This window comes from Buceros rhinoceros, unplaced genomic scaffold (assembly GCF_000710305.1).
Source record: "Buceros rhinoceros silvestris isolate BGI_N320 unplaced genomic scaffold, ASM71030v1 scaffold40730, whole genome shotgun sequence".
NCBI classification, from domain to species: domain Eukaryota; kingdom Metazoa; phylum Chordata; class Aves; order Bucerotiformes; family Bucerotidae; genus Buceros; species Buceros rhinoceros.
The window spans coordinates 343-26413 of NW_010389737.1; the positions used below are offsets into that span (position 1 = coordinate 343).

Consider the following 26071-nt stretch of genomic DNA (forward strand, 5'->3'; position numbering starts at 1 on the left):
TGCGAAGGGGGTCAGTGGGTGGTGCAGCAGGGCACGCATTTGGAAGGTGTTAAATCTGCCCCGTTCTCATAAAACTTCTCTGCTGCATCAGGTACCTGTTCAAGATTTATTTGCATAAAAAACATGGTGATTTTTAAGGAACTTGGGAAACACTAAGTAATATTTCAATGGTAAATTCTTTTAATATCGCCTTTTGCGTGGCAACCACAAGGAATTATAAATGCCATCTTACTGTCTTCCAATAATTTTCTATGACCATTTAAAAAATAAAAATACGTAACTCTTACACGAGTCTTTAAAACTGTGGCTTTTCTAACTGGATAACATAACTCAGCATTATCGTGCTAAGGGCCTCACCCTATCAAATTATTTAAAGTTCGTACTTCTTAAATGAGTCATACAATGAGTTTAACTACAGAGTTTTGAAAGGTGCTTTTCATCACCACATCTTAGCATTTAATAAAATTATTTCTTTCCACTATAAAAAAACCCTAAATGTTCAAACGTGTGTCTTCTGTAGCCATGCATGTTGTTGTTTGCATTTCACCCCTGTTTGGATCCTGCCCTGATAAGTTGGATACAAACTGGGGTACGGAGACCCAGTTCGGCCAGCATATTCATATGTTATTATATACATGTAAAATTCCCTTAGTTTACAAGCATAATGGTCTTGAGGGGTATGTTATCTTAAACAGTTAGCTGTTGTGAGGTTCAATTTCTTTTTTCAATGCTTGGGAGGAGGGTGGTGTTCTGCAGGCAATGCTGGTAGTGACAAAGGGTCAGACAAAGGAAATGAGACTGTTCTGGGAGCGTGGGTGACAGGATCATCCTTTAACTTCTGCATTTCAATACAATTAACAGCCTAACAATCAATTAACAGGAGGAACCTTCCTCTTTTTATTTTAGATCTCAGTTTTCTTCCCAGTGATGACCTAAAATGTTTTCCATACACATAGAAAGCCTCACTTCTACTAAATAGGTCATTTTAGTCTGAATCAGGAAAGTCAATGAGAAATCGAGTTGCATTTTCTACAGATGTTTCTGAAGAGGTAAACTGATTGTAGGTCTCTGGTCACAGCCTTGAGTTTAGAACGGTGGGTGGCCGAGAGTGCAGACCACAGAAATATTTGGTCAAGTGCAGTGCACTAAATCATAAGGCGATTCTCTGTTAAATTCAGTTTTTGGTGGAGACATCTTGAGGGTCTGCTGTTCTCTGCATGGTATCGATTCTCCTGTTTTCTTCTCCTTATACTTGAATGTTTTAGTCAATTAACAAAGTGATTCTTCTGAATTGGTTAATACTGAACTTTATCTAAACTGTACCACCTTTCTCAGGACTAAGGCTGTCAATAGCTAGAAAATAAAAGCAAGTACAGTCACGTAATCTTCAGAAAGCTTCTTAACGAGACAGGCAAAAAGGTCTTAAGGGTAACCCTGTAGAGGTCCAAGGAGTCTGCAGAATCCCTCAGACCCCAGCAGACTCCCCCCTGGGGAGCCAGCAAGCTTTAACTGGCTTCCCATTGAAGCAGCTGTAAGAAGTGAATGCGTAAGAAAGAAAGGTAATGAAAACTGACAAGTTGAAAAGAAATTGAGAGTTTAATCTGCAAAGTTGTGCTTGAGGGGGCTTCCATCATGATATTCCTATGAAGTAGCAAAAAGAGAAAAAAAAAAAAAGAAACTGCAGAGTATGATGAACTTAGATAATTTTTTCTTGCACAAGGCGGTATTTATTAATTTATTTCCTGCCACTTTACAGCACCTCTTTGCCTCTTGAAAAGAGAAAATGAAGTATACAAAATGTGGCAATCTTAATGAACGTGTGAAATGCTCACAGATTATTTATAAGCTGGGAAGTTATGTCGTTGTTGGAGATTCTCTCCCTTCTGCTTGGTGATGAAGAATGGTATTTTAATAGGCAGATGGTAAAGACAATTACAGTTTGGGGCTCAGCTGGGAGTTACACCAGTTTATTGCAAATTATTAGTTGATAAATGCTTTTGTTTACAAGCAAAGTCTTAAGCAGCTTTGTAATCAGTTTATCAGCTGCAGCCTGAATTTTGACAGCTTGCCTTTGGGTATACAGTCACTTCTTTCCTGGCCATTTAGAAATCATGCTGACCAGGCAGGCAGAATGGCAGCTCTTGTGCACCTGTATGATACTCAGTAAACTGGTATTTCTTTTTAAGGTTGTTTTGGAAGAAATCATCAAGTACAGAATCCTCCTTAATTGCTAAACCATGTTAGTGTGTACAGCAAGACTCTTACCTATTTGCTCATTCCTAATCTTTTTTTGGTTTCACTTGTGACCAGAAGTAGCTCAGCCTTGCTGTTACTGTTACAGGATTTTCTTTCTGCTGTTAACAGTCTCTCTCTTTCTTAGATGAACTAAACAGTAAGCTGGAAGTGGTTTGCAATGCTTGTTTACCTTCGACATTCTATATAGCTTGGAAGGTGGAAATGCTTTTGATCATTGTGAGTTTTTAGTCCTTTTTACTTCTAGCTTCTACTTCAAAAGGCAGAACTGTAATACCTGGATTTTAACACATCTGGAGGAAATCTGGGGGTTTGGTATGGGCTTTGTGTCTGCGTGTGGTGGCCGTGGGGTTTTTTTTGGTTTTGTTTTATGTTTTTTTTTTTTTAAATGAGGTATCTTTTAAACAGAAAGGGCCGGGTTAGATGCTTATTGTAGCTTCTGTGACATTTACATTTTAGAACATATTAAACAAGCAAATCTACTTTCAATGCCTTTTACTTGGTTGGCTGTTTAGTAGAGAGCCACTGGTTTGTCACAGTCTTGTTTATACTGCAGCTAGTATAAAATGTTCTAATGGCTTAAGTGGGAGCAAGATTTTTTTCTTGAATCAGAAAGCGCTGCTTAGCTTCCGTGCTTGTTATAGCTGAGGTAAACTAGTTCCCAAACTTCAACCTGTGAGCTGAACGTTTGCGTGAGAAAAGGTCTATGATAATTAGCAACAAGAGCAACTGTTTTCTCGGGGTTACAGTGCACACAACTGAATGGTCCGGCTCCTGTTCATTATAAAAGGTGGCTTTTGTTTCATGCACAGCCTCGAGCTTCTTCTGGACTGTGGACCCAGTATTGAATAAGAACCAGGTCTCATAGCCAACATTTATTTCTTACCTTGATTTTGCCATTCTGTAACTTCCCCATTTGTCCTTCTATTTAATGTGTTTATTTCCTTCACAAATATAACCTATCAATCCAACCCCATCTGTAATCCTTCCTCCTACTCAGGTGCCTTTGCCATTCTCTCTACATTTCCCCAGGGGCAAGAAATGAGCCCTACAGCAGCAGGTGCAAGACACCAGAAAATTCACTGATAAGAGGTAGTGTGCTCTGCTTCCTCTGTAAGAAGGAGGTGCCATTAAAGCATCGCTATTGTCTCGTTTAATCACTTCCTTTTTTCATACACTCCAGACTCACAAAATAACTCTGAAAAGACAATCCACAGGCATGATTGTGTTTGTAAGGTTACAAAAAGGTCACCTTACAGCTGTGCTGTTAGGGAAGCAGGAATTGTAGGAATGTGTGTATCTAAAGCCCTGCCTCAGAGTAGTTGGTTTCAGTGGTCCATTTTCTCTCTCTGAAACCTGGTGCATCAACAAAAGCTGGGGGAAGCAATGGGGTTCACCTGGGGCTGTCTCCAGGGAAGCTCTTTGGAGAGTGCCCATTCACTGATCCTGTAAAAAGTAAACAGGGAGATGAGTTTGCTATGACAATAAGTCCTAGCTCCTTGGCAGTGGTGATGGGAGTGCAACATGGGCAATGTCAGCAAGGGTTTATCGGGTTTTTTCAAGCTGTTTATCATGTCCTTTCTGGAGGATTAGCAAATTCTGAAATCACACTCAATTGAGACCTAATTCAAATATAAAAAAGATGTAGCACATAATTCAGAACAGAGGAATTTGGAAAGAAGAAAAGAAGGAAGAAATTGCTAAACTTGTGAAAGAACTCCTTCCTTGTTTGAGTTTATGCTGAATTAAAGAAATATAACAGGTTTAGCATTTGTGGCAGGCTTTCATTTCAACCTCTGAGCAGCAGACTTAACTTCTTGTGATGTGGGAGGATATTACAGTTTTCAGCTTCATTCCGTAAGTATTGCCATTTGTGCCAAACATTTAATAGTTTTACGCTGTGGACTGTCGTCCACCAGGAACTGATATCACCTAAGACTTTTTAGAACCATCTAATAGAAAGATATGTATTCACTCTGATTAGCCCAGGATTTGAACGAGGGTCCCAGAAGAGATATATAAGCCTCTTAAATGCATAGAACTTCTAAGGATATGGGTTTAACTGTCTCCCCCTGTGGTAAATAAGCTGTGACAGCTCTATCAGGGGGGAAAATGGCAAATAAAATTACTACATTATTTTCCTGTGAATATTTTTGGAGCGCTAATCTATTTTGCCTCTTTACCTAATAGAACTCTGTTGAGTGTTACCCACAGACATTTAATTGGAGGAAACACATAGAAATCCTAAAACTAAGAAAAAGCAGGCAGACAACAGTGGAAAAAATAAGAGGTCAAATCTAAGTGTTTGTTCAGGAACAGTGGGCTTCATTTGGGGTTCAGCTGATTGAGCTTTTTGCAGTATTAATTTGAGAGCTGTTGCGGTGCAGAATGTGATGTTAGCAGTAGTCGTACTGCAGCAAGGGAAAGACCTGCCCCTTACGTTGACACGGAGGTGCCTGGTAGGGGAGAACCCTAGGACTGGCAAGTTCCTTTGATTTTTTTTTTTTTTTTTTTTTTTTTTTTTTTTTTTTTTTTTTCCCCTCTTTATCAGCTGTATAATGCCTGACAGTTTTAACTATAAAATCATCTGTTCAGGTAAAGACACTGTCAGCTGACAGCAGATGACTAAGCTGAAGTCAGGCCCAAAGCTTAGGGTGACTCAGGTGCAGGAGTAAGAGCTGTATTCCGAAGAAGTATTTTCCTTCCCTGTTTCTGGTCAGGCATGCAGGGATTTTAAAGCTGCCGCCTTCAATTTGACTAGTGCCTTTAAGCTAAGAATTCTTCAGTTGTTTTGTTCTGAAAAAATATTGTTGCAATTGCTTTATTTTGCAGTTTGTTCAGTGACTTAAAAATAGAGCAGGCTCCATATTTTATGCTGAACATAAAGGTAATGGTAAAATAAAACAGAATTGGTTTGTCTAGTGTGTTGGTTTAATTTTATAGAGTATAATAGATTTTACATTTTTTGCACTCAGTACACTGCAGGCTTATAATATGCAGTGGTTTAGTTAAAATTAAAGGTCAAGTATCTTTTGGCAATCTCCTTTGATCAGTAAACAAGGAAAAATGATAGAAGATGCTAGGAAATAATCTCATCAATCTTAATGTAGCATAAAAACTATTTTTTGGTGAGAATTTGAGAAATCTGAATTTGCAGGGGTGATTTTTTGAGGCACTGTACAGAGAGGTGGTTGGAACCTGGCGTTAGAGTACATGAATAGCAGAAATGCTGTGCAAAGGATATATTTTGTATATGCATGTGAAAAATGCAAAGAATTATTTAGCAACGGGAACGACTGTTCACAAAATGCTTTTGATTTATTGCTGTATATACCACAGATCCATATCACTTATTCTTACATTATTTTATTCAAAAACTTGTGTGAACCATGAGTTGGCATGTTGTAGAATACTGAAAAGGCATTAATCAACCTAAATAAACAAGTACATAGATCTATCTAACAACTCTGAAGTAGTTAATAATTTTTTAGCAATTTTATTATAGAAAGAAGGTCTAAAAGAGTAGTGCTTAATTATCTGGACTCCTCTGTGCTGGGCTCTCTTTTGATTGTATTAATGAAGCAGCTGGTCCATTGTTTCTCTTTAATTCCTCTATTGTTTTAAGAATATGTCACAGCTCTTTATTCTTTTATCAGGTGCTTTGCAGGAGGATCCACACAATACCTCATATTCCTACTGTATTTGCCAATGCACAAAGAAACCTCCAAAGCATTTTTCAAAGAAGGGGCACACATAATTTATAAGTTCTCTTCCTTGTACCACTCTACTGTCAAAAATTTCAACAGTATTGGATTTGAATTAATTATAATTTCTTATTAAACAATGTGTCCACATATAGATATATGTACTTTGTTCATGTCAAAAAATAGAGATCTGCCAAGTAACTTGTGCTGCACTGAAATGGTGTTCATTATGCTGAGTCGTCACAACCCCATGGGTGAGAAGCAGGAGGAACCCAAATATGAAGATCCCATCCTATTGTGATGTGCAAATTCTCCTTAAACGCTTAACCTGTGCAACAAAGGAGGGAAAATAATAAATTGACTCCAACCCCCATTACCATTACTAAAAAGCATCATTTTTTACAAATTGGAATATTTCACTGGGAGAGAAAGGCTTAATTCAGTTGATGGTGCCTGGAAGTTGCTAAGAGTAACAGTCCGTTGTTTAAATAAATTCTGATAGTCTTTTGACCCTTCTTGCAAAAAGATGTGTGTACAGGAAATGGGCTATTATGTTGTTGCAGCCACACAATCAAATCCAGCAAGCACAAATTTTACTACACAAAAGTTTTACCTCTGAATTAACTGGCACTGAAAATTGCTTTTAATAGAAATTGTCATTGAATTTCTAAATTTCTATGAAAGATAAATGCCATTCCTGGGAAAAAAAAAAAAAATAGACCGAAATGGTTTGGCAAGGAAAATTGACTGATACTGAAAACAGGAAAACTGGGATTGCCTTTGAAGATACAGCTGTATAAGGTGATGCTTCTTCATCTGTGAAAAAGTAGCTGCACTTCCTTCCATGAACAGCCATACTCAATGGAAACATTTTTAGCTACTTGCTTCCTTAAGTCACTTTTCCAAGAAGCAATGGTATGAATCAAGAAGCCTTATAGTTCCATCCATTTTGAAACTCTTTTCTCCCAGTGGAATTAATGGGGATGTCTGTCCTTAAATATATTTTAAGGCTGTGACTCACAGACCCGAAATGATCACTCCGTAAGATCTGCAAAAAAATAATTGGGGAAAAAAAGAAGCGTGCCATCAGAAGGCTCACTGTGCTGGCATCTCCGTCTTCCCTGGAAGTGCTGTAGGGTTCTGAGAGTCAGAATGGGTGAAGGGCTGTGACTTTAGTTAAATCTTCAGAGCAAATGGCTGATTCCAAATAGGATAGTAGGGATTGCTTTGTTTGAAAATGTTTCCAAATGTAGAAGGAAAAAGTGAAGTGCTGTTTAAAAAAAAAAAATTATGCAAGATTCCCTTGTTTTTTAGATGTCTGTCCTACTTACTTAAATAAAGTTTTGTATTAGCATGCATATCTATAACCACAGTACTCCTTATTCTGAATACAGAAGATGAGTATTACTGCATCTAAATATGATTTAATTGGTTCAATTTTCTGTATTTTTATACCAAGTGTGATTCCATATCTTGATGAGCCCAGATGTAGTTGCGCTTGTGGTTTACAGCACCCATTGCTTGCGTTTTATTATTTTTACAAAGCAAATGTCTATCAACCATAGAGAAAAATTAGAAAAAATTGTGCAAACACGACACATCGCTAAGATTTTTTCCAGCATGCTACGTAATTATTAACCTGATTTTTGCCATTGAAAGAGGCCATGGATTACAGATAGCATGGATGAAGTTAAATGCTTTTCTATTAGATACATTTTGCTTATACAGTATTCTATAGGTATGGCCATACAATATAATTGAAGCTTTGTCAGCTCTGTAGCCTAGCAACAGATAATACTGTTAGGTTACTGAATTGCTCCTGGTTGACAAGTAGGGAGTATTTTTGTGTTTATCATGTTTGCTAATGATGGGATCCTTTCCAAAAGGCTTGTCTTAATCTTAATTAGAGTTTATCAGCAGAGGTCTGCATGACATTGTGCAGGCACTGATTTCATAAATAATAAAAAGTGCAAGTGAAAAATTTGGCAGGAGAAGAAGATATTTAAGACCACTGATTCTTGTAAGAGCAGCATGAATTTCCAAAATGTAATCAAGTTTGAACTGTGACTCTATTCTTTATTATCGAAACTTGCAGTACACTCCACTGCAGTTTTGACAGCAATTATGAGTATGATTTATAAGCTTCCTGTTAGGAAACAGATCTGTTTGCACAAGAATCTTGATCATAAACATTACAAAGAACAGTAAGTCCACAGTTTTCAGGCACATCAGAACCTTACTTTTTCCTTTGCATCGAAAGGTGGTTTGTTGGGTTTTTTTAAGGGTGTTGGGCTTTTTTTCAAGCAGTGAAAGTGTTTGCAGTGAAAGACGCAGACAAAGAAGAGAATCCTGAAATAACCTTTCCATTTGGTGGAAACTCTGAAGGTATCAGCTGCTTCAGTGCCTGACGTCATTTGATAAAGAGCCCACGCCAATGCCATTGGAATGTAATTTTTTGCTGTAGTTCGCACATCACAATATTCTTTAACTTTCCCAACTTTCTGCGATTAAATGAGCATTTCTAATTCCTTGCAATGTAGTAAAAGGCTTCAAAATAAATACATAGTGTTTACCGACATTTTTATTCTATTCTGCTTGACAACTATGTATTATATATCACATAAATTTCTTTGGTTTAACCATAGATATAAAACAATATATTGCAGACCCAAGAAGCTTAATTTCACAGAGTCAGAACTAGACTTGTAGAGGAAACAGCTTTTCAATGTCACAGAGCTTTCTCCTATTTAAAAAACTTTCCTACAGCACCAGAACAAGAGTAAGACTTTTCCTACTCACCATGTAGAAACAGTAAGACCTTTTTTTTTATAAACTTATGACCAGTATACTTATTACAAAATGACCAGTCTACTATCCATTGTCTTGCCTTCTAACCAAACAGTATAACCACAACTGTTTCTGCGGCACTATCACTCATCCCTTTTAGAGCTAATCTGGACGTTCTCCCTTTATCTTCTTCTGATGACTGCATCTGTCTTAGGACTGAGAAACTTGGCTTGGTAAAGCTTTGGTAGAACCATTTCACCCCCATAGGCTTTTTGTGTCAAAAGGAACAGTTGGTTAAAAAATTTTTAGCCAGCTTAGTCAGAAGTTCATCTCATATAGTTAACAAGCCTTTTTGTTTCCATGCGAAAACTTCATGTCTTTGCAAATATTTCAAGCAAACATCTTCACATCGTCTTCTCTGTTGCCACCAGTACTTGGCAAAGACTATTTTGAGATATCCTTCTTATCCTTTTGCAGATCTGTCATTAGCACTGCCCTTTGCTTTATGAAAAGATGTTGTGCTCCTGAGAAATTACTGTGAATATGTAAGTTGTGTCTTAGCTGGTAGAAACGTTTGTGGGAAACAAGAACTTTTTTCCTGTTTTGTAACCACCACCTGCAAGGAAGCCCTGATCCCTGACAAGGCTATTTAGACAGCGTAATACTTCATATGATAGTCATGATTGGAATTTCCTATTGAATTTGGAAGCCTCTGGCAGGTTCTCTGCACACCACTTCCCTGACTGTAGAGTAGAATGCTCAAAAAGACTTCTCTTCCACTCTTTTCACGGTGTACTTGAAGACCAGCATATCTGCATTCAGTGCATTAAGGGGAATAAAGTTGTTTGTCTCTTTCAGAACAGCAGCTCTTCCCTTACTCTGTGAGAAGCAAGCATAGAAGGGGAGAGGAGAGGACTGTGCTGTGTCCTGTCCCTGTGGGTGGCTATTGCTGAGGAGGTGGTATACTACATCTCCAGTAGCTGGAAGAATGCATCATATGGGAGTTCATCAGGGGATTTAACTTAACATGATATTATATCCTGATGAAAACATGGATGTATCATGATCACTACAATGTCTCCTTTTCTATAGAATGGGATGAAATGAGACAAAATACCAATGTAATTCCTGGCTCTGAAGCTGGCTGGGCTGAAGGTTTGTATTCAAATGCAGACTAGATTAAACTTCCATAGTTCTTATTTCCTTTAGCAAGCCAAACTAGAGATTGTTGTGCTTCCAAAGGTGTCACACATCTCACTTGGCTGTGCCTGCCTTGGGTGTGACAGCCTCCAGGAGCTGGGTGGAGCATGCAGATGAGGTCACTTCTCACTGCAGCTGTCCGAATTTAATCTGCTGCTGGACATGAGTCAACACCATGAAGAGCTCTAACACCAGGAGACTTAGTCAGCCTTTTAGCTGATCCAGACTGACTGCAGCTGAAGACCCAGTAATCAACTACACATTCCTCTTTTTTCCTCCCAAGGGTACAGCATGTCAAGATGTTTGCTGCATAGAGGAAGCCTCAGTTGGTTCTTCTGCAGTAACTCATTTTTATTTTACTAGGAAATCCAGTGAATAATACAGCCAAGAAAGAGCTCTTATTCTATGTTAAAATATAGCAATATGTGTTGGTCAATTATTACACCTTCTGTATATAAATAAAATAGAAGTGAGTGTTAATAATGGAAGCCCCCTTTCTCCCAGAAGATGAACTGTGTGGTGTTTCAGGTTCTCAAATTGCCACATGTATGTATCAGGTATTTTTATCTATAACGCTAATGAAGTACACTTTAGGAATTTAGCCTGGTTCTCCCTTGAACAAGTTTTATGCCAGTTTTACTCTGAAGACTTCTGTATGTTTACTCCTTACTTATGTCAGGTAGTAAGTCAGGCTGTGAGCTTCAAGTGTTTGAATTCCTGCCTGGGCATTAGGATTCTATTCTGCGTTTACAGACATTTATGGCACTATCTTCACATTTCATCCTCTTATTCTCTAGAGGAAATAAGTCAGATTTACACCATTCAATGCTGTAGTTTTGGAGGGCAGTAAACCTTAGTATGCTCGGTCCCATGACCATAAATTGTTTGTAAATTTTGGAAACAGCTTCAACTGCTGTATTACCGAAAGGTGAGTAATTTTCTGCTTTGAAACTTTTACACCTCTTTGAGGTCTGTAAGCTTAGCTTTATTTTTCTGCTGAAACACGTTGTCACTAATGCTGTTTTGTTTGCTCATCTTTGAAACTAATAGACTTGTTTAATTAATTGTCCAAGATTTCTCTAAAACAATGTCCTAATTCTTCCATTTAGCTGTGGCATATCATACACTGTTGTTATCTCCTCTACCAGATTTTTGCAACAAGTTGTTTTAAAACTATAATCTCTTTGAGGGGAAAAAAATGAAGTGCAGTTGAAAAGGCAGTTATGCCGAAAGATAAACACAGCAATATTACTTATCAAAACGAGTACAGTTTTTGCTTGCCTAATGAATACAACATATAGCTTTTTCTATATATACAAAACCTGAGGAAAAAAAGCTTTATAACATATAAAGTATGCAACATTATTTCAGGCATAACTGTATTGGATATGTATCTAGGCCTGAGAGTGTAGATAACACAATATAAGTGCTTTGCCTGTCTAAACATGTTAAATAAATGAGCATTCACTATCGCATTCAAATACATTAGTAGATGTACTCGCATAGTTAATTTTCTTTTTAATGCACTACATGTGACATTTGCAGCACAGAGCTATAGTGTATCGTAATGTTTGATGAAAGTTCTTCCACCTCCCCCCCCCGCCTTTTAAACAAACCTTTATTTGAATAGCCTTTATGAAACAGATCTTTGGCATATCTTCTTTTCAGGAAGTTCAGTCAGTATAAGCAGAGATAAAGTCATCATGTTACGAAGATTATTACATAAGGCAAGATTTTTTTAGAGAAAGAGGGTGGCGAAAATAAGGGAGGGGAAGAACACCCTTAGGAGGAAATCTGATTCCTTTCTTGCAGCTACATGGTTTTATTGTGCTGTGATTTGCTATTCAAAATAAAATTAACTTGAAATTATGAAAAAATATCCAGGAAGTTTGGTGAAAAGTAACAATGAGAAAAGTGCTATATAAAATATTTTCACCTGTGTTTTGATTTTCATAATACTAGCCTTGTAGGAAGCAAAATGAAAAATAAAATTAATATTCATGCTGCAAATAGAATATCCACAAATTGTAGTGGACAATTCCTATACTGATCGAAGGAAGGCAATAAATGTAAAGATTATTTGCCACTTTAACAAGCCATCGAATTTTAGAAAAAGCGACTGAAGATACATCACTGATGTTTTAAGTTATGGAATCTGATAGCATTGATTAAATCTTTCTGCTTCTATGCTTTCTGTAGGAGGCCAGCTTTGGTGTACCACGACCAAGGCCATTTCAGAGGGTGAAGAGCTGATTGCCTTTGTTGTAGATTTTGATTCAAGGCTGCAAGCTGCTAGTCAGATGACTCTCACAGAAGGGATGTATCCTGCACGCCTGCTGGACTCAATACAATTGCTCCCTCAACAAGCTGCAATGGCATCTATTTTGCCTACGGCTATTGTGAACAGTAAGTGATGAATACTATTCTGTGGTATTTTTTTTTAAACAGCAGTCCTTTAAGGCACTTATGAAGAGCTAATACACCTAATACAGAGAATACAAGACCACAGAAGCCATACAACTTAAAATCCACAGCTCAAAGCCTGCTCTTATTCCCCCATCATCTCAGATGAACTCACAGACATAAAGAGAGGAAGAGTGGTTTGGTCGCTGTGCTCTGCAGGAACCTCACCCGGATATGACCTGCCCTCGTGTGGAGGTTCTGTGATCTGCTCCATGAGTCAATAGGATCAAAAACTGCTAAAAAAGTAGATAAGATGGGCCTCTTAGCTCACAAAGTCCAACCTCTGCTGCTCAAATAAGCTTGTTGCTTACAGCCACAGCTTCTGGTAGTAATTCATGATGGTCGGTGGGAAGAAAGAACACATTTTTTCAGTGGCTCTTTCAAAACGCAGCGGAGACCATGCCTTATAGCAGCCCTGATTTATTGTAGTGTCTCCACAAAATGTGGCTACCCAAGAATGTTTTTACATCCTCTGGACATCAATAGACCCTGGACCCTGTCATGGATGAAATACAGCATGTAGTTAAGTGCTGTCCTGAAAATGTCAAAGTCTCCCAAGTTCTCCCTTCCAGAGAGTCAGTTGGCAGGAACCTCCAGTCCTGTAGCTAAACACACTCTTTTTTAGCCCTGCAGTGGAGCTGTTGTAGGTTGACATACCTGTTCACAGAACCAGCACTTAGCACAGTTCAGTACCTTTCCAAAACAAGGTTTTGGAAGCCCCTGAAATGGACCACCAAACTACCACAAAGACTTACTCACAGCTTTTTTAAGCTGAGGATATGTATCTGTGCAAATCTACACAAGGCCAACTCTGGGTTTTGGCAAAGTAGTCAGATTTCTACAGCACTGAACACACCTCTGTGGCCAGCACTGCCTTTTGCAGAGCCTTGGAAAGCTTCACTGATCGTTGCTACTTCTGCCGCTAAGAGAAGTGGTAAGTTTATGGTGCATCAGCTCGTGCTATAGAAGCTTAGTAGCAACTATGCAGCAGTAACCTATGTACTCTTAACTCCAGGAGGCTATGTAAGTAGCAAGTCTCGCTGTCCAGGAATTTCCACTCCAGTTCTGCCTCTGGCCAGGCGGGGCTGTTTACCCATTTCATTGCTGAGTTGGAGAAATTCAGTTTCTTTAGTAAAGTCTCCAGCTGGATGCAAATCCAGTAATATGCTTAATGGACCTCTGGATTTGAAATGACACATCTTTTAACCATTCTTTTGCTAGATCTCTGAGGGGAAAAAAAATTAGTTTCTAGAAAATTTAATTATTGTAGGGGTTTTTTTAAATGCTTCCTAATAGTTTGTATTTGAAAAATCGAGATTAGAATATCACCTTTGGCTCATTTAGCTTGAACTTGAATGTTTCTTTTCCTGAATTGATCCATTGAAATATTTGGAAATCATCTATCAAACCAAATTGAAATATCTTGCATTTAAAGAATTAAAACATTAACTTCAAGTAGCCTTTATCTATTTTGCATTGCTTTAGGGGAGTAGTAATTACAGATCCCATCTCTATACGTTGTTCTCCCTGGAATTTTGTCCTGTCACCATGCAAAACTCCTCAAAGACATTTCCTCTGCATGACACGTAATGGGAGTCACATATTCACTGCAGCTACAGACTACGCAGGCCATCTAGCTCATAGGAAATAAAGATGGCTGCAAGTCAAATTCATTAAGATAATCAGAAAGTTCAATTCTGGTGGAATGCAGTCAAATTAATTAAAATAGTTGCCCATATCATAATTTTCAGTTACTACTGTTGGACTTTGTCTTCTCCTCAGCGGTACTTTTTAAACCCTTTGAAGCCAAAACCCAATGCTGAAATGCCAGCTTTCACATGAGATGGACATATGTTTTATATTATGTTTTATATTATGTTTTATATTTATATTTTAATTGTGGTCTATACTAGAATACTAACTGCTCCATTAAATGTTTTGTCTTAAATTCATGAAAAATTATTCGGGGCAAAGGGGAGAAACAGGAACTGGTAGTGATGAAAATACTTTATGCAAATTCATGAACAGAAAAATAGAGAAGCATTAGCAACGCAGTTGCTAACAAACTAAGCAATGTAAATTTTGGCTGCATTTGTAGGTATTTAACAAATAAAAAACCCTTCAATTTCAATGGGTTGGAGACTTCATCTTGTTTCACCCAACAGAATTGGAGCATAGCAATTGTCCTATACACATCAATGTTTGAAATTAAGCGTAAATTATCATGAATAATAATGAATTACATCATCAGCTATATATGCCGTATTTTCAGAACAGCCAGCCATTCTTCAAGACTAAGTTAATTACAATCACTAGCAGCTTTTTGCATTCTGAAATCAGTGGGAGTTTTGATGTTGATCAAGATGGGTTTTGATGTTGACTGCAGTTGCCTGTTCTCTGAGGTCAGCTGGCACAGTCTGGCTGCACTATGATTTTATCTTCTCTTAGTCTCAAAAACAGGCAAGACGTATCCAAACTAGTTACAGGGAATGATCCTATGCCAGTGGTAACTCGCGACCTCCACGTAGGCATGGGGAAGGTGTCAACTGACTTAAGCCAAAAGTGTGGAAGGGACCATTCTTGTGATTTAACAATATGAACAATACGTTCCAGTGCTCTAGTCTGGACCCTGTCATTGTTTAATTTGCTAGTGTAGATGTACCCTGAAGGGCTGGGATTACTTCCTTGTTCTTATGGATAGGATGGCAAGTTCAGCTTTCAGAAAGATCAAACAGCTCTTTTGTCCTTCTGAGACATACACAGCATATACTGTGTAGGTATCCTTCTGACAGGATATTAACAACCAAGTATCTATCTGTTTTGTGGAAAGACACAGTATTCATTATTACTTTTCACATGGGTAAAGTATGCAGCCTTCAGTAAATGATAAAAATATTTACTCCCTCTGCTGCTGGGAAGCACTCTGTGCAACCTCTGCGTTGTTTTCACCTCAAAGGGTGCTGACACTTTGGGATAGAAGACAGTGAAAAACTGCATTACTCTTAACAAATACCCCTTTTGCATTGGAAAAAGTGGAACAATAACAATTTAATTTACCAAAAACAAGAGGACAGAAGTACATTAAAGATTTTAACTTCTAATACTAATAACAGGAACCCAGGTAATAAATGTGCTGCTTAGTATAATACTACATTCAACACTATAGGATCTTAAGGAAACAGAATCTAGTCTGGCCTCCTGGATATCAGAGCAACAGGATTTTACAGTAATAACTGCATAAGCATTCTGAAAATATACATTCTTCAGAATTATCCTGCAGTTAGCACTCCGGAATTCCAAGGGCCAATGCTAGAAAGACGTGCATACAGGAAAAAAAAAAACCAAAAACCACAATTGAAAGATGTCACCTATTGAGTAATGATGTATTAGAAATACAGCTTAGTTCTTGAATTTCTACCGCATATTCACAACAAACAATTAATTTCATTTTTTAAATAATTACATGCCAAAAACTTCTGGTTTTTTAGTAACTATTTTTAAAATCTCCTTTTGAAGGAAACAACTGTCTCCCATGTTCAGTCTCTCACCTGCCAGTGACGCTTTAATAAACCCATGGCTCTGTTTTCAATATTTTATTAAATAAGCATGTGTGTAATGGGGGAGCGAGGGGAATTAATCCAGCTGTGTTAATTGGTTGACACTGAGTGCACTGTGACTAACCCACATCTGGTTATATTTGCTTGTAGAGGACATATTCCCTTGCAAATCCTGTGGCATTTGGTATCGAAGCGAGCGGAACCTGCAGGCCCATCTCATGTATTACTGCAGTGGGAGGCAAAGAGAGGGGCCTCAGCTGTCGGAGGAGAATGAAGATAGTGCTCAGCAGGTGTCCAGTGTCTGCCCCTTTCCGCAGTGCACCAAAAGCTTTTCTAATGCAAGAGCTATGGAAATGCACCTAAATTCTCACAGTGGTAAGTACCATGTATTTTCCTGTATCATCTCTTAGACTTAGCTTTTTGAAGAGTTATTCACTCTAGGCATTCAGTGGATCAATGTCTCTCCAAATACATGCAAGCATTGGGTGTAAAATCTACCCAAATGTCAACGGTTTCTGACTTGTGTTCCACACCAAGCATCTCTCCCAGGTAACCAGTGTCACTTCTCTTATTTGATAATCCTCATTTGAATGCTGTCTCTCTCTTAATGTGTCCATACACAGATACAGGCAGCATTTCTCTACTGGTGAAGGTGTACTCAGGAATCCAGACACAGATTGCTGCTGTCTGGTCTCTGAGAGATTCTGTCAAGTACGTCAGGATTCCATCCACCAAACAGTCTCTTCCTACCCTGTTTTGATGCTCATGGAGAAATACACACCACTAGAGAGCAAGTTCTGCTGAAGTAAGATCTTAGGGTCCTAGAGTAGACTTCTTAGGCAGGAGGCTTTACCATGGACCATGGTCCAGAACTCTGTGTGCTTTCCCTGGGACACTTGTTTCATAATGATATTCTTTTCCCTCCTTATAAATATAAAACTGGGATAGTATTTTCTTTGTCCATGTTGTTAAAATTATAATACTAGATATATGGAAAGTGGGATTATAAAATTCCTAACATTAAAAATCTAGAACTCGGCAGGAATCTTATCTCTCTCTCTCTGAAGGTCCTTTGAGTGTCCTGTTTGAATTTGTTTTGAATTAGGGCTAGGACACAAACTATGGGTTTGCACAACTCTGCATTGGAGTTTTCAGTAGCAGAGAAAAACTATGAACAAGAAAGACTGCAGTATCAGATTAAGAGTGTGTTGGCTGTCTAGTGTACAGACCTGCGTCTGGAAGTAGGCAAGAGCCCTACAGGAATTCCGGGTCCTCATGTTAAATGGATGGAGTCTAAAGGACAGTAAGATGTGCTTTCACAGATGAAAGCCTTATTCAACTGCAATGTAAAAACTCCTGGGGGAGTGAGAGTCTAGTCTGGAGACTTGTCGAAGTGAAAAATGTTCCTCTGATACTTGGGCAGCAATCTAGAAGGCGTCATGTTGCCTTGGAGGAGTTTGGCACTTCCTAGAACAGGACTGTAAGAGTGCTGTGTGGGAAACCTTCATGCAGACCACACAAACAACACTTAGCCATTCATTTACAGGTCAGATCTTTCCATGCTTCCGTATCTTAACTTTAAAAATCAGACTATTGCCATTTTCTGTCTCTTGCCTGCAAGCGTTCCACTGTTCGGTGAACCAGGAGAACAGCACGAACAGCTTCAGCAAGAGCAGAAGAATGCAGCTCAGCATGTCTTACAGCCTAGTCATTAAAACCAGGTACTCTTGGAAGATAAATGCATTTCTCCCTAAGCAGAGGAAGAGTCTGAAATCTTAAGATTTTTTTTAGCCATGAGCTGTGAGTGACCATGTCTTCTTGCAATCTAGAAATAAGCATCTGTGTTCCTTCAATGACATAGGTCTAAGATCCTGGTGAATCTTTAGGTATTTCTTAGATCAGAGTCAGGTCTTCCACTTCTTTTTAGTCATAAACAGTCAGTTCAGTCATTCTTTTTCAGATCTTTATTTTTCTATACAGATTATCACAAGTTATAACAGCTTCTGCACTAGGAATTAAGCATTCCTTTTCCAAATGCCCTGTAAACTAGTGATGTGTTTGCTTCAACTTCTGTTACTCTTGCTGCTGGCGACTGCAGCAGACCCACACCACTGGAGCATGGAGGCACAGCTAAAATGCAGTGTCCCTAGAGACAGTCTGCTGTGACTACATCTCATGATGTGGAAGCATATGAAACACCATCTTATGGCAGTGGAGGAGCTACAGCTTTGTAAGGCCTCCTGGTGAAAAAGTGCCTGACAGGGAACATGCGCTGACTAAAGTGCTGTTATCTCCTCCACTCCCTCCTGGCCTCTGAGAGTAGTTCAAATTCAAATGTCACTCACAACTGTGGGAGCCACTGATTCTAGAGAAGTGAGGACCTTCAGGTAGAACAAAATAACTTCCCACAGACCGAGCCACAATATTGTTATAACTTTATATTATCCATCTACCACGAACCTAGTTTACCTGACGGGGGCATGGTATACATATGCATTTGCAGACAGAACTAATACACATTTTAGATTCTGAATATCATCCTTACCAGTATTTTTTCAGTTTTTGTTTTCTAACAGGTAATGAGAATCTGTGTTGTGCAGTAGAGAAATTTGGTCTCTTTTTAAAACATTTTCCCTTTCAAAATACCATGAAACAGGGGTTTAGGTGGGGTTTTTTGTTTGTTTCAGCAATGATTGTAAGATGCCTTTGAACGTACTGTTCTTGATAAGGAGAGCTGCAGTGATTTCATGAGGAAAAGGTGTTGTATTACAATCATTATATGTGGAAGATAAAATGTTGGTGAAGCAGTGTCTTCCTCCTTCTCCCTTCACAGTGAACGCAGCTCATCAGTCCTTTCTGACGAGGATAGATCTGTATCCTGTTCCAACACTACAGCCAACTTGTGCAGGCAAAGAACTGAGCATCAATAATGGTCAAAAATGCTGCTTCTGCTCTGTCTGTGGCCTTCAGGCACTCTGAGTTTGAGGGCTGTACCTCAAGCTACATCATAACCTTGAGCCTCTTGACTTTGATGTGCTTTGTGTGCATTCAAAATTCTGAGTGATTGTGTATGGAGAACATTAGGTGTCCTTTAGTTAAAACTGTAATTTCTAAGACCTTTTCATTTAGAGTAAGTCCAGCCTATTTTTCTCCTTTCCCTTGTTCCCTTTCTTTCCCTTCACCTCTGCTGAATGTGTACAGATACTAAGGCTCTCCAAAGCAGAGCAGAAGCCTGGGAATATCCTCTAGTAATTCAAGGAAAGAAATTCTGAACCAATTCAAGTATTTTCAGGTTGATTAATACCATCCCATCAGAAGAAAATTAGTTGTTCTCGCTGTGTTGTATCTTCAATGCAACTCATTTTCCAGTATACTTAACGAAGGACAAAATGGTCGCTTTATTTTGTATTTTACTTGTCTTTTCTATAGGAGTGAAAATGGAAGAATTTCTCCCGCCCGGTGCTAGTCTGAAATGCACAGTTTGTACTTACACTGCAGACTCGGTGATTAACTTTCATCAGCACCTGTTTTCGCATCTTACTCAAGCTGCCTTTAGATGCAATCACTGCCATTTTGGCTTCCAAACTCAGAGAGAGCTACTGCAGCACCAAGAGTTACATGTCTCTGGCAGCAAAATTCAGAGAGAAAGTGACATTGAACACTCTCCAAGTGGAAACGAAGAAGGTTTACAGCCAGCAACGGACCTGTTGAGCAGAAATGATGTTCCCCAGAGCCAAAAGACCATGCAGACTAAAGATGCAAGTTCTGATACAGAGCTTGATAAATGTGAAAAAAAGGCTCCACTTTTCCTCCCAAACCAGAGGCCAGAAACCCAGCCTGCAACAAATAAGCAGAGTTTTTCATATACTAAAATAAAATCTGAACCATCCAGTCCAAGACTTGCCTCATCACCAGTTCAGCCTAATATTGGTCCTTCTTTCCCAATGGGACCTTTTCTTTCCCAGTTTGCTTTTCCCCAAGACATCACTGTGGTTCCTCAGGCTTCAGAGATCTTAGCCAAAATGTCTGAACTGGTCCATCGAAGACTGAGGCATGGAAGTAGCAATTATCCTCCTGTAATTTACAGTCCTTTGATGCCCAAAGGGGCTACGTGTTTTGAGTGCAACATAACATTCAATAATTTGGACAACTACTTGGTACACAAAAAGCATTACTGCAGCAGCCGATGGCAGCAGATGGCCAAGTCACCAGATTTTTCCAGTGTTCCAGAAAAAATGCCAGAAGCTGTAAGTCCCAGTAACGGTCAAAGCTCTATAAACATCCTGAATGCAGCTCCTCACACATCAGATCCAGAGAATCAGCTTTTGCAGACATCTTGCATAAACTCTTCCAATGTTTTAGATTTGATCGGGCCAAACAACAAAAGTCATGAAAAAGACTTTGCATCACAATCTAAGAAGCTGTCAGCTGCAAGCAATGGCGACGAGAAGATAAATGGAAAACCTTCTGATGTGAAGAATCCCAATGCTCCTTTAGTAGAAGGGGAGGGTGATCCTAACAAGACCACGTGTGAAGCTTGTAATATTACTTTCAGCAGACATGAAACGTACATGGTCCACAAGCAGTATTACTGTGCCACTCGCCACGATCCCCCACTGAAGAGGTCCGCTTCCAACAAAGTGCCTGCCATGCAGAGAACAATGCGTACCCGGAAGCGAAGGAAGATGTATGAGATGTGCTTACCAGAGCAAGAGCAAAGGCCACCACTAGTTCAACAGCGATTTCTGGAAGTGGCTAATCTCGGCAATCCTTGTACATCTACCCAAGAGTCAACAGAGGGCCTTGGAGAATGTTACCATCCACGATGTGATATCTTTCCAGGAATAGTCTCGAAGCATCTGGAAACATCACTGTCTATTAACAAGTGTGTTCCAGTTTCGAAGTGTGATACTCCCCACTCCACTGTGTCATGCTTGGAGATGGATGTGCCAATAGATCTCAGCAAAAAATGTTTACCTCCATCAGAGAGGACGTCCACTTCTCCCAAAAGGCTGCTGGACTACCATGAGTGCACAGTATGCAAGATCAGTTTTAACAAGGTAGAGAACTACCTGGCTCACAAGCAGAATTTTTGCCCTGTCACTGCCCATCAGCGTAATGACCTGGGACAACTCGACAGTAAGGTGTTTCAAAACCCAGAAAGTGAAAGAAACAGCCCAGATGTCAGTTACGAAAGAAGCATAATCAAATGTGAGAAAAATGGAAACTCAAAACAATCCTCTCCTAATGGAAACTTATTTTCCACACACTTAGCAACACTTCAAGGACTAAAAGTCTTTAGTGAAGCAGCCCAGCTTATTGCTACAAAAGAAGAAAACAAACATTTGTTTCTTCCACAATGCCTTTACCCTGGAGCAATAAAGAAAGCTAAAGGAGCAGATCAGCTTTCTCCATATTATGGAATAAAGCCAAGCGATTACATTTCTGGTTCTCTCGTCATTCATAATACTGATTTAGATCAAAGCACAAATACAGAACGTGAGTCTCCAAAAGGCCAGGCACCTTCGAACGGATGTGCTGTGCAGAAGAAAGAGTCTCTTCCACTATTGCCGAAAAACCGAGGCATGGTAATAGTTAACGGGGGACTAAAACCGGAGGAAAGACCTGCCGCAAACCCGCAGCAAGAGAACATTTCCCAGAATCCCCCACATGAAGATGGGCACAAGTCTCCCTCTTGGATCTCTGAGAATCCCTTAACTGCAAATGAAAATGTTTCTCCAGCAATTCCTACAGCAGAGGAACAGTTGTCTAGTATAGCTAAAGGCGTGAATGGTTCTACCCAGGCCCCAACCAGTGGAAAGTATTGCCGACTGTGTGACATCCAGTTCAACAATCTTTCAAACTTTATAACTCATAAGAAGTTTTATTGCTCGTCACATGCAGCAGAACATGTCAAATGAAACAATCGGTCACCTTTGGTACCTGTTTAGCATATTGTTCCATACAGTCTAAAGAAAGCTGTTTGAATTACATCTGGACAATCAGAAGATTTCACTATTGCTGAGTTGAAGACTTAAAGGTGTAATTTCATTACAGTCCATTAGTAAAGTGTATTATTGGTGCCATTTTCAAAAATATTAATTTATTTTACCAGCAGTATTCATAGCTGTAGTTATGTTATTTTTTATTTAAAAACTTTATATTAAAGTCATTTGTAATGTTATTGTATAGTTATTGTGTAGCACATATGGTTTGCACTGTATAGTAGATTTTAAAGAAAATAGTTGCAAACAATACAGAAAAGCATTTTAGAAATAGCTTCAAAAGCACTTGTGTATCCTGATTTTTTCTTATATGCTGTTGCAGATACATGTATATGCTAAAATATAACTTGCAAAGAAGTTTCAACTATGCTGTAAAGTTCGCCTTAAAATTTCGATTTTTTGACCAATTGGGCTCAGTTTGCACTTTATATTTTAGCAGATACAGTACCTTAGTCATTAGGCTTTGCATTTGTATGTAGCAGTATGTTTCTGTCCACTTTCTTAATCTGAAATGTACGTTAAATGAAGATGGCAATTTTTTTCTTGTATAGTACTTGTATTTTCTTTCGCTGATGCATCTCTGTCTCAATTTTTAAACCTTTGCTGTTAAATGCAATACTTTATAAAGAATGAACAAAATTACTGGAAGCAGTATTGTAAGTAATGAGGTCACATCAATCAGTTTTATCTTTTGAAAGGCACAGTCTAAAACAAACCCCTAAACTCAATGCTGCAATTATGAATCTAATTCATATATAAGATATATTTAAATATAAGAGTAGCAATACTGCAACTGGTGATCACAAAGATAATGTTCTACTTCTGATAGAAATAATTTCTCAACAAATGTTGTTACTATGCATGTATATGGATGGAATAAAATTCCAGATCATTGGAGAAGTTTGGCAGTAATTCCTTTCAGTTTGTTTTATTTTGTTTTTCAAGGAGGATTTAGAGCTCAAAAACTGTAAAGAAGCTCTTAGGAGCAGGTTAACATTGCCCCTCTTCAATGGATGCAAAGTATTCAAAGAGAAAATGAGTACAAAGGATGCCCCCACTTTGAGGGAGCCCTTGCTGACAGGTCACTAGTATAAGTCTAAGACAACCTAGTGAACTAAAACTTAAAAGGTGAAGGTCTGAAACCAGGAAGACTGTTGGAGCTAAGGAAGACATACTTCCCTGACAGTACTCCATGTGTCAAAATCAGTGGAACAATCTGCTTCATAACACCTCTGGTAGGATTTTTTATGTGTTCAGTGGTCTTCTGTGAAAAGCAATAGCATTCATTTAAACAGAACAGCAGTTTGCTCACTAATTCAATATAGAAATACCATTCAGTAATTAATGTTGTATTAAAATCTAAACTAATGCACAATTAGTACCCTTCACTTGCAATTGTTCAGTCTGCTGCTTTCATAAAAAAATTGACATTATAAAAGTGACCTATTGGTGCATTTTTTATCCTACAGATTTGAAGGCAAAACCATGACCTGAATAGTCACATAAACAGTTGTATTTACTTTAGTTCCTGTATCAGCCAAAGAAACGACCCAGAACGAAATACGGAAACGGATGGCATTTCAGCTAAGCAGCCAGCTGGAGAGTATGCAACACCACCGACTTTCAGGAACTCCATCCCTGTGTATTTTGTAACTGAACTTGTCCTTGTTTTTATTTGTGAGTATAAGTAGATGTGAACCCAGTAGCAAAAATAAACACGTCAAAACCAATTACTAACAACTCTGGTGGTTAGCTGGGCTTTAAATACAGGGCAAGAGTGCTTAAAATTGTGCTAACTCCCACTCTCAACAAAGACAACAGGTATATACATTAATTTCAGTAGGGCCACAACTGGTCCTATAGCTAATACTTTGGGTAATAAGAGTTGTGAAGAAGCTTTACAAACAGAGGGAGAATAAAACAGACAACTCATCCATGATTATCAAACATTAGTTAGAAAATACCACAACAATATATCTAAGGCTCCATAATATTTGAGATAGATGGTATATTTTGATTACAAACATTATTTTGAAGATTATCCAACATACAAAATCAGTTTAAAGAATGAAGTGATTACCTCTGGATTGAAATAAACTAATTCTGAAAGGTCTACATGCACAGATGAAAACTTTTAGGTGGAGGTGGTCAGAAAGCCACAAGTAGCACAATTTACAATTGCCAGGCTCTAGGGCTGTGTTTAGACCATGAGAAAGGAAAGAAGAGTTTCAGAGTTAAAGGGAATACCTCGCTGAAAGGTGGTGCCAAAAGGGAAATGCCTTATCACAGAACATTTCTGATCTGGAAATGCCGAGGGCACATGATATATTCCAGAGGTAAATTAAAGCCTGTAATGATGCACTATGTTCTTCCCACTGGATTTGCTTCGACATGACAGAATATACTTGGTAGTGTTTTCCTTTATAAATCACTTACTCAGTTGACTGGTCCTATTTTTACAAGTTCAAAACAAGCACAACCTGTTCATCTGTGGGTACAGAGTTCATTAGTTTCATACACATTTTAAACATTCTATTCACCTCACTGGAGCACCTAACAGCTCTGACATGTACTAAACCCCAAAGTTATACCACGACACCCTCTGAAAGTAAAACTTTATGCTGTCTAGCCAGGTCGCAAATACAGATTAGTGACATTTGATTTTTTTTATACCTCTGTTAAAAATAGAAAGCATTTACTAAAGATAGCTGCTCACATGGCTGGGCTCAGGAACCATGTTTTCCCATAACTTTACACACTATTTTCCATTCTTCCACTTTCTTTATTGAATTCCCTTTTTTTAATTTGCTCTTTTGAAATAAGAACATAAGCACTTTGGCTAGCCAGAAATCTCTCTCCTGTCTCTTAAACCAATTTGTGCAATACTGGTCTAATCCCATCTGGGGGCTTTAAGCACATCCTTAAGTCCTAAGAATTGTTTACAAGAATAAACTACTTAAACCTGTTTTCTGACCAAGTTAATATTTTTATTCTCCTCAGATTACATCTATGCATTTGTTCAAAGTGATAATAGAACACATGAAGTGCCTATTGCTTAAAACTTCCCTTGAATAGAGATTCTTCCCTAGTTCTGCTTTTAGGTTTTTGTAGGTTCGTTAATTATTTATCAAATCACCTATGCAAAGAGAGTTCATCTTTAGTGAGTCTTTGACACCTGGAACCCAGCAGGAAGGAAAGCATCTTGGTTAAATGGTTTGGATCCACTAATCCTTGTCAGCTGGAGTCAGTGAATAAATCTTTTGGGCTATCGAGTGGAGATGAATAGTTCAACAAAAGGCATTAAAATATTTCCTGGTTTTATGATACAGAAAACAAAATTGCTCCACATGAAGGCCTAAGATTTGGAAGAGGCGATTCCCACCTGACTCCCTGTGTACTGATTGCCTGACAGGTTTTCGTTCAACTTACTGTTTTTTTAAGGAAGATTTCCTTATTCACAAAACATCCCGCTCACATGCAGTGCCCAGAGCTAATGTGGCCGCGTCTCTGTCTGCTTCATTTATTTGTCTTTTTCCTAAAATTCAGACTCTGAAAGGCTGTTTTGAGTCCCCATTCATATCACAATGTTCACACTGTAATGCAGTCTCTCATGTCACCACCTGAATCTTTTACACGATGGAGATTTTTTTCATTGTAACCATACACCGGGTGGACATGCCTAATGCAAACAGTAAGGGTATTGCTACAAGCTGGTGTCTGTCTTGAATTAATTGTAGTAACATTAGGATTCTGATCTCAGTCACCAAGAGGAGCTGCTCTGGACCAGCACAGTCTGAAGCGGATCGATAGATCTCAGTGTACAGGGGAGTTCCTGAGGTTTTTCCTTTGGCAGAGTGGAGAGACCTGCTGGACACTGACAGCTCTTGCGGGAGGGGCTGATGAGGCCAGGGCATTGCCAGGGCCATGGTGACCACACTCAGAGCTATAACAGAAGCCCTGAGGAAGCGCAGCGACCAGAGCAGGCACACAGACCGCGGTGTGGCAGCGTGCACGGAAGGGCGTGCGGGAAGGGTGCTGAAAGCTCTGCCGAGGGAGCGATGGTGTCCACCTGGCAGAAGGTCACAGCCTCTCTGAGAGCTGC

At 38.9% G+C, this 26071-nt stretch overlaps 1 protein-coding gene across 1 annotated transcript; it reads left to right on the forward strand.

Annotated features, from left to right (window-relative positions):
• Positions 1 to 12143: 12143 nt before the first annotated feature.
• ZFPM2 (zinc finger protein, FOG family member 2) lies at positions 12144 to 22869 on the forward strand (the record flags this gene model as incomplete). The annotated part of the gene is made up of 3 exons (XM_010135220.1): positions 12144 to 12350; positions 16115 to 16339; positions 19394 to 22869. Coding segments are annotated over 3 exons (2924 nt in total), but the record flags the coding sequence as incomplete, so codon positions are not given.
• Positions 22870 to 26071: the final 3202 nt, after the last annotated feature.